General features: G+C 38.6%; 1 protein-coding gene across 1 annotated transcript; it reads right to left on the reverse strand.

The window, feature by feature from the left end:
• Positions 1 to 4,579: 4,579 nt before the first annotated feature.
• Positions 4,580 to 5,518, reverse strand: LOC145819443 (uncharacterized). Its single transcript, XM_082913438.1, has one exon. It carries the CDS (start codon positions 5,516 to 5,518, stop codon positions 4,580 to 4,582), a length of 939 nt encoding a protein of 312 aa, XP_082769564.1.
• Positions 5,519 to 8,524: the final 3,006 nt, after the last annotated feature.

Raw genomic sequence — 8,524 nt, forward strand, 5'->3', positions numbered from 1 at the left:
GGTTTATATTTTTATAATAATTTGTCTCCTAAGGTTTATATTTCATAACAAATTACTCTCTAATTTCTTATGCAAATATAACATTCAGAGATAATTTATAATTTTTCAAACCTGAAGAAGATATTTATAATTTAGTCAAATCTCAAGGAATATATATAATTTGTCCTTTTCTTTTGAATCCAAAAAAAAAAAAAAAAAAAAAAAAACAGCTGTGTTACACGTTCGTCGTGGTCATGATGATGGCCCATGTGTTTATTACACTAGACGGCAATTTAAGGATTTTGTTCGGCCTAATTTTTAATAATTTTAAAATTAATAATTAAGAAATAGAAATTAAAAATATTTTTTACTTATTTTTCAATAATTAATTTATTTAATTTATTTAATTTATTTAATTTATTTAATTTATTTTTATCTCATAAATTATAAATAAAAATTACACTAAACAATCTGATATAAATTTCAAAATAATATATATATATATATATACAAGGAGCTCCATAAAAAAAAAAAAAAACAAGTCAATGTGATAGTCAAAATTATGGGCACAAACATAAGTCCAGTTAAGAATATTTAAATTGGGTTTAGATTATAAATTTGTAAATGAAAAATGAAAAACAAAAAGTAACATACATTTTATTTACTTTTTCTTTCTCATCTCAAATTCCTTCGAAATTCATAATTCAAACATAACTTTAACAATACTTAAATTATGGTTAGATTATAAATTTAAGTAAAAATTTAAATAAATAAAAAAAAGAGCAAGGAAAATGTGAGTAAGACTTTGGAATCCCTCACATTTTTATTTTTTATTTTAAAATTTTGTTTGAATTTATAAGTCAAACATAATTCTAATATATATCCAATTTTAAAGGTAACTTGTGAGAGGAGAGAATGTTTGTTAAGGGGCTGACAAAATTGCTTCGTTAGGCATACGAACCCCACTCTATAGATCAATTAGTACATTATATCATTACTACACATGAATGTGAATAAGAGTATTTGACTTGATAAATGTACCATGTTCAAAGTTGAAAATTATTATCATTATCAATCAATGTGGCGACCAAACATCATAGGACGGTCGGTGGTCCATTTTAATAGGTCTTTTGTATATATTTTGACAAGTTAGTTAAAAATTGATTTTTTTTTTTTTTTAAAGTGTGTCAAAATAGATTAAAAATTAAAATTTGACTTTTTTTTTTTTTTTTTTTTGGGTACATCGGAAATTAAAAGAAAAACAAGAGGACTAGGCCTCATTACTTCCATTCAGATACAACAAATCCGCAACTAACGCATGGCGAATTTCGTCTGGAGGTTCATTCACAGTGAGCAGCTCAAGAGGTTGATTAGCTCCAAGTTTAGCTAAATTATCTGCACAAATGTTGCCTCATCTGCGGACATGTTGGACTGTACACTCACATCCCCTCAAGATGATCCTTGAGTCCTCCACAATGCCACGGAAAGGGCATTTAGTACCTGGTTCTTCATTTAGCAGCTGCACCACTTGTTCTGCATCCGTTTCGATGATTACCTTGTTCATTCCTCGCTGCAGAATGATCGTGAGCCCTTTATACACTGCCCAGAGCTCCGCCTCTAAGTTGGTGCATCTCTTCATTCTGCCATAATATCCACTAATCCAACTTCCTTTCTCATCCCGAAACAGCCCACCGAATCATCCATTGTTATTAGTACCTTTAAGACTTCCGTCTGTATTGAGTTTGATTCTCCCTGCAGGTGGACACAACCACAAAGATGAGCTTTTAGTCTGTAAAGGGGTATTAACAGCAGATTCAAAGGCTTTTTTAACTTCTTTAGTGTAATAAAAAATTAGCTTAACCGAAACATGGCAGTTTGGTTGTTTGTTCTCAAAAATCAATTTATTTCTATTTTTCCAAATAATCCATAGAGAGATAACAAAAAGCTGAGGTTGGGAATGCTTCCCTTTAATATTCAGATAACCAAACATCAAAGGGGAGAGCACACATTTTCAAATACAAAGCTTGATCAAAAACCTGTTTCCAAATATTCATGGCATTAGGACAGAGCCGCAGTAAGTGGTCTAGATCCTCCACAGTTTCACAGCTGGGGCAATTGGGATTGTCACTGTAACCCCTCATGTGTCTGATTCTATTTGTCATTAGTTTCCCAATCAAAATAAGCCACAAGAAGCTCTTAACCTTTGGAGGAATCTTGAGTTTCCAAAGCCAAACCCAATTATTCTCCAAGGATTGAGGCTGCATAATAAGGTCATATGCACTAGATGTAGAAAAATCCCCATCAGGGATTTTCTCCATCTCGGTTTGTCCCTGCCACCATTATTTCTAGGGGGCTGAATTTTCAGAATCTCAGATATAATGGGCATAGGAAAAGTGTTATAGATGTGAGTTAAATTCCACTCCCCATTAATATCAACAAGGGAGTCCACAGTGGTATCCTCCATCTCAATGGCTTGCCTTGTGTTAGTAGTAGAAGCCTCAACCAAGGCCCTTTCACCACACCACCAGTCTTTCCAAACTCTCACCTTAGAGCCCCAACCTATGGTCCAATGAACCCCTTTGACAAGGAGATTTCTGGTATTCAGGATCCCTTTCCAGATATGAGAGGAAACTTTACTCTTCCTCTTACTGAGAAAGTGTTGATTTCCCAGGTATTTATTTCTCAGGACCTCCAACCAGAGACCCTCTTTCTCATTCAACAGTTTCCAGCCAAGCTTGGATAGTAAGGCTAGGTTTTGATCCATAGCCCTTCTAATCCCAAGGCCACCATTCTTTTTCTTATGACACACCTGTTGCCAGTTGACTAAGTGCACTTTTTTCTTCTCCAAGGAATCACCCTAGAGAAAATTATGATTGAGTTTATCAATCTCATCACAAACCTTACGAGGAAGCTCCAATATCTGCATGGTATAAGCTGGGATGGCATTGGTCACTGATTGAATCAGTGTTGCCCTCCCAGCTAGAGATAACACCCCAGTTTTCCACCCAGCAAACTTTTGTTGCATTCTTTCAAGAATAGGTATAAAATGGTGTTTGTTAACTCTGGAGTGCAAAGGGGGAACTCCAAGATACTTACCTAGATTCTGAGTTAGACCAATACCACAAATATGACTCAAGTCTTTAGCCTTTCTCCTATCCACATTTGGAGAAACAAAGAGCTTAGATTTGGTGAGATTAACTCTCAGCCTAGAGAGCATACTAAATTCATTTAACACTTCAAGAATGGTTTGACAGTTCACAACATCAGCTTTAGCAAAGAACATCAAATCATCAGCAAAAAAAAGGTGAGAGATATTAGGACCTTTCTTAGATAAAGGTAATCCCCTCCAGTCCTTAGCCTCCACTCTATGATTGATCATATTTGAGAGCCTCTCCATACATAAAACAAAGAGGTAAAGAGAGAGAGGGTCTCCTTGCCTAAGTCCTTTACTAGGTTTAAATTCTTCCAGCGGTTCTCCATTCCAAAGAATTGTGGTACTTAAGTTGGTAACACAGTCCATTACCATTTCAATAAACTTACAATCAAAATTGAATTCGAAAAGAGTTTGTTCAAGAAATTCCCAGGAAATGTTGTCATAGGCTTTTTCCAAATCAATCTTAAATATCATGTAGCCTGCTTTGCCTTTCAGTTTCCTTACGGTATGGATAGCTTCTTGGGTTATGATAATGTTGTCACTGGTAGATCTCCCCGGAATGAAACTGCTTTGGTTTGGGCTGGTAATACCATCAAGCAAAGGTCTCAATCTACTAACCAGAATTTTAGTAATGATTTTATATGTGACATTACAGACACTTATAGGGCGGAACTGTTTAATGGATTCGGGGTTATCCACTTTAGGTATGAGAGCTATAAGAGTTCTGTTAATGTCAAGAGGGATAATTCTGGTAGAGAAGCAATTACGCACAAGTTCAAAAACAGATCCCCCAACAATATCCCAATATGTGTGATAGAAAAAAGCTTGGAAACCATCTCTCCCAGGAGCTTTGAAAGCTTGAATGTTCTTGACAGCTTTCCAAACTTCCTCAGGAGTGATGTTTCTAACAAGGTCAAGGTTATCCTCAGTAGTGAGATGCCTAAACAGATTGTTCCAATGAGAAAAAGCAGTAGTAGGTGTATAAGAGAAAAGGTTCTTAAAGTACTCATTCACCAGGGCTTTCAACTCAGTAGCATTATCTACCCAAACCCCATCATTATTTTTGAGCACCTCAATCTTAGATTTTCTTCTTCTGATAATGGTGGAGAGATGAAAAAATTTCGTATTCCTCTCTCCCTGTGTGATCCAGTTAGAACGGGACTTGTGAAACCACAACAACTCCTCTTGGTAAAGGACTTCATTGAATTACTCAATAAGTTGGTTTTCAAGGCTGTGGAGGTTGTGGGAGTAACGAACGGCTTAAGCAGATTGTATGCCATTTATACGTCCCAAGAGCCACTTTTTTTTCCTAAAAATATTTCCAAACACATTTCTATTCCAATCTGTGGCCGAAAGGGCCAAGGAGTGAAGATTATCTAAAAGATGATATGGGTTAGTAGGCAACCACTGCTCCTCAACAAGTCTACGAAAACCGGTATGAGTAACCTAAGCAGCTTGAAATTTAAAAGATTTAACAGGAGAAGGAGTTATAGATTTACCTTGAGTGAAGACCATAAGTGGTGAATGATCCGAATAGGTGCGTGGAAGATTGCGAACATAGCCCTCAGGGAAGAGAGTTCGCCATTCCGTGTTACAAAGGGCTCGGTCAAGCTTGACCATGGTGCTAGCCCACCCTTTACGATTATTAGTCCAAGTAAGCCTTGGCCCCACACACCCCATATCCATAAGCTTACAATCATTAATACGTTCAGCAAATTTTTTGCTTCTCCGACGAGTTTGGCTAATATTCTGGCTTCGATTTTGAGTAACTGAAAAGCTACGTTTTTTCTCAGAGCTAGAATAGTCATTAAAATCACCGGCAACCAGCCATGGTTCTTGGGTGTTTTGGGCTACAGATTCAAGCCCTTCCCATAACTCGTCTCTCATCCGGCTATTTAGGCTGGCATATACTGCTGAGAGCACCCATGTTGGATAATCTTGTCTAGAGATGGTTGCAGTAATCATTTGGGAGTTTGCCTCAGTAACACGAACATTAGCTTGACTGGGATCCCAAAGCATCCATATTCCCCCACTGCGGCCAACTGGGTCTACATGAGTTGAAACCATGAACCCCAGCTGATTGAAATACATACCCATAGTACTAAGTTCCACCTTAGTTTCTAGGAGGATGATCATATTTGGCCTGTGAAACCTCACAATTTCCCTCAGATTCCTCTTGAATCGATCGTTTCCCGCACCCCTACAATTCCAAAGCAGAATATCCATGGATGACATTTGGAGTTGTGGTATATCTTCCTCTTCTGTGAGGCCCAAGATGACTTTTGCTGTCTTCAGACTGTCCTCCAGCGTTGACGACGGCTTCACTAGCACAATGTGATTCACGTTGTGTGCATCCATCTTCCTCCATGGTTGAATCAGAAGCATCGCTTCGTTTCTCCACCAATCTACGCCGACGTGGTGATAAGCTTCATTCCCTGTCTCTAAAAACATTAGAGCTCTGAATTGATCCACTCGGTGTTTCACTAGTTGAATCTCTTCCACTGATTCCTCCATCTACCTTCTCAAACAAGTCTGGAGGTTTTCGATGTCTGGGTTTGTGGGAGCTATCAAGAATAGACTCTGTTTTTCGTGCTTGTGGAGGGTCAGTGAAATGACTGAGAGGAGGCGTTACTTTTCTAGCTGGTTTATCAGAGCTGACATCTTTGAAAATAATACTAGTCCCTTTCGATTTCTTTTTGGAATGTTTCTCTTGTATTCTCGAAGCTATGCCATTGGGCCCTTTCTCACTGGCCTTTAGCTGATCTATATTGCTTACCGTGTGTTTTTGGGCTTCGTCTATCACCATTGCTTGGTTGACTACCAGTGGACTACCTGATGGGCCTTGCTCTATATCATTTGGGATTTCTCTTATCACCTCACTAGGTGTTATTGCAGATGGGATCTCCTGCGCCTGTTGTGGCCTGAATGTCCCCACTGGGGTGGGCTCCTCCTGTAGTGCTTCAAATTTATTCCCCTTGATGTGAGTTATTTTTTGTTTGGGCTTCAAAGTTTTTGCCTTTCGTCTTCTACTGGGTGCAGTGGTCCAAGGCCCAAAACCTTCAGTACTATTCTCATTCAGCCCATCCACCCGTTCTGGTTCCTTAGACTTGGATGATTCTGCTTCATTAGTGTCTAGTTGAGTAGTGGCCCTACTCGGATTCATCTTCTTCGGCACTATCATCGGGTATTCTGTACACCTCTCTTTTCGGTGCCCTACTCTTCCACAAGCAAAACACAGAAGATGAACATGTTCATATTCCACCACATAGTTATATTTACCAATTCTGAGATGCGAAGTTAGGGGTTTACGGAGATCCATTTCAACACAAACTCGGGCATACTTGCCTCTGGCGGCCATAGCCGTATTGACATCAGCTTTCAATGGTGTGCCAAGAGCCTTAGCAATGTGGTATAGAATTTTTTCATCATAGTATTCAATTGGTAGATTTGGAAATCGAACCCAGATTGCAGTTGTGTCTTCCTCAGCCTCATCGGATTTAAAATCAGGTTGCCATTTTCACACAGTAACATAATGATCCATAACCACCCATGGTCCACTAGTATAGACTTTAGAGTAGCCTTCATCATTTCAAACTTCACAATCAAAAAACCATTTCCAATGTCCAGTACCTCGAAGTTTGCTTGAAGGCTCCATACTCTTTGTATTCGAGTAACAAAAAGACTATACCCAATATTCTTACCCTGTAATCGCACAATAAGGCACTTTTTCCAGGCTTCTCTGACCTTCTTTAGCAAACCAGAAGGGATTTTGACTGTGGGGTTAGACCCATTGCCAATGATTTCCATACCTCCCTCTGATTCACCCTCATCGTCCATTTCCTCATCTGATGTGAGGTGCTCTGCATCATGGTCAAAGCTTTTCTCCTTCTCATTCTCATTGAATCTAGATCGCAAGAGCACTTATTTGAATGATTTCTCTTTGATCTGATTATTTAGCTTTCCATTCATAGAAACAGATTGGCCCGTTGTTGCATTTTGGTCCATTAGAACCTCATGCATTTGGGCATCTACCCTATGACCATGCCCCCCAACCGAAGTCGTGCCTTCTAAGGCTGGCTCTTTCACCTTTTTGTTACTCCGATCCAGATGACCTTGTTCTTCCGATGTGTGTTGCATCTCTCCAGAGCTTTTAACTTTAAACCTTCAAAGAGGTAAAGCAGATTGCTCTCGCCGGCGGCTGCTATCACTGATACGTGAACGTAATTTGACTTTTAACTATGTTATATAAACCTCTATTGTTGGCTCTATCGGTTAGGGATGTTCTATTTTCAAATTTCTGTATTTATGTGTTTTTAATACAATTCCGACTATATAATGTGTGAAAATTTTGAAAATATGAAAATATCAAGATATCATTTTGAGATTTTGTTGGATGAGGATCTGGTACCATAATTTACTTATGTGGACCTAAAAGATGCTGGTAATTATCCTACAACAATAATATGTTTACATTGACATTTTTTTTTTGGATCGACAAAAGAGAAATTTTATTAATAAAAGGAATTAGCAATTACATAGATCAAACTGGAGAGAAATACATCATAGCTTGGAAGATGAATCTCAACTAAGTTCACATACCATCTAAAAAAAACTAAATTTACATCGACAGTTAGGAATCTTTTATCCTTAAAATCTCTATGTTTATATGTTCGTAATGCACTCTCAATCATGTACATGTTAAGAATTTCGAAATATGAAAATATCAAGCTACGCTCCTAAATCTTGGAGTTTGTTGGATCATATAAACAGAGGATCTTGTTCCATAATTGGCTTAGGTAGACCTATAAATGAGGATAATTACTTTACAAAAATAATTTGCTTACGCAGATGATGAGCAATTTTTGGTCCTTAAAATTCTATGTTCATCTATTCATGATACAATTCTGATCACACAATCTATTAAAATTTAGAAGTGTCTTCGGCTTAACCGAGGAAGTTACCTCGGCTTCAGCATTCTGTTGCTTCCTCTTGAGGTAATCTCTCAAGTCTTCTTTACTCCTTCCTGGAGCTCGGCTATCTCTGGACTTCAATCTCTTCGGCACACTACTTTCGGCCTCGTAGTGGGCTCGTTTTGATCTCTCTCCATGTGTTGTGTCAAAGCAAAGCGCCTGTCCTTGAACATGCCGATGTTCTTTGGGTTCTGGGTCCTTCGTGTGATACGTTCTTCGGGACTCCTCTCGTCTCGGCTCCTCTCGTCCGCCTTCCCTGGAAGGTCGGTGAGAGTGCCTTCCGCTCCTGGTGTGCTGAGGGACTTCGGGGATTGTTCTTCTTCCTCCCTTCTGGGTGCTAGTTGCTGGCATCGGCGTATCCTGCAGCAGGTATGGTGGCTGCATGACATTGTTTTGCATCATGAAGTTGACCACTGACTGT

The sequence above is a fragment of the Camellia sinensis genome, chromosome 2, assembly GCF_055761805.1.
Source record: "Camellia sinensis isolate YWXY chromosome 2, ASM5576180v1, whole genome shotgun sequence".
Taxonomy (NCBI): Eukaryota; Viridiplantae; Streptophyta; class Magnoliopsida; order Ericales; family Theaceae; genus Camellia; species Camellia sinensis.

What these genes read in the sequence shown, in the direction of transcription:
- LOC145819443 (XM_082913438.1), bottom strand. Translation starts at nt 5,518, where the DNA reads ATGCTTCTGATTCAACCATGGAGGAAGATGGATGCACACAACGTGAAT.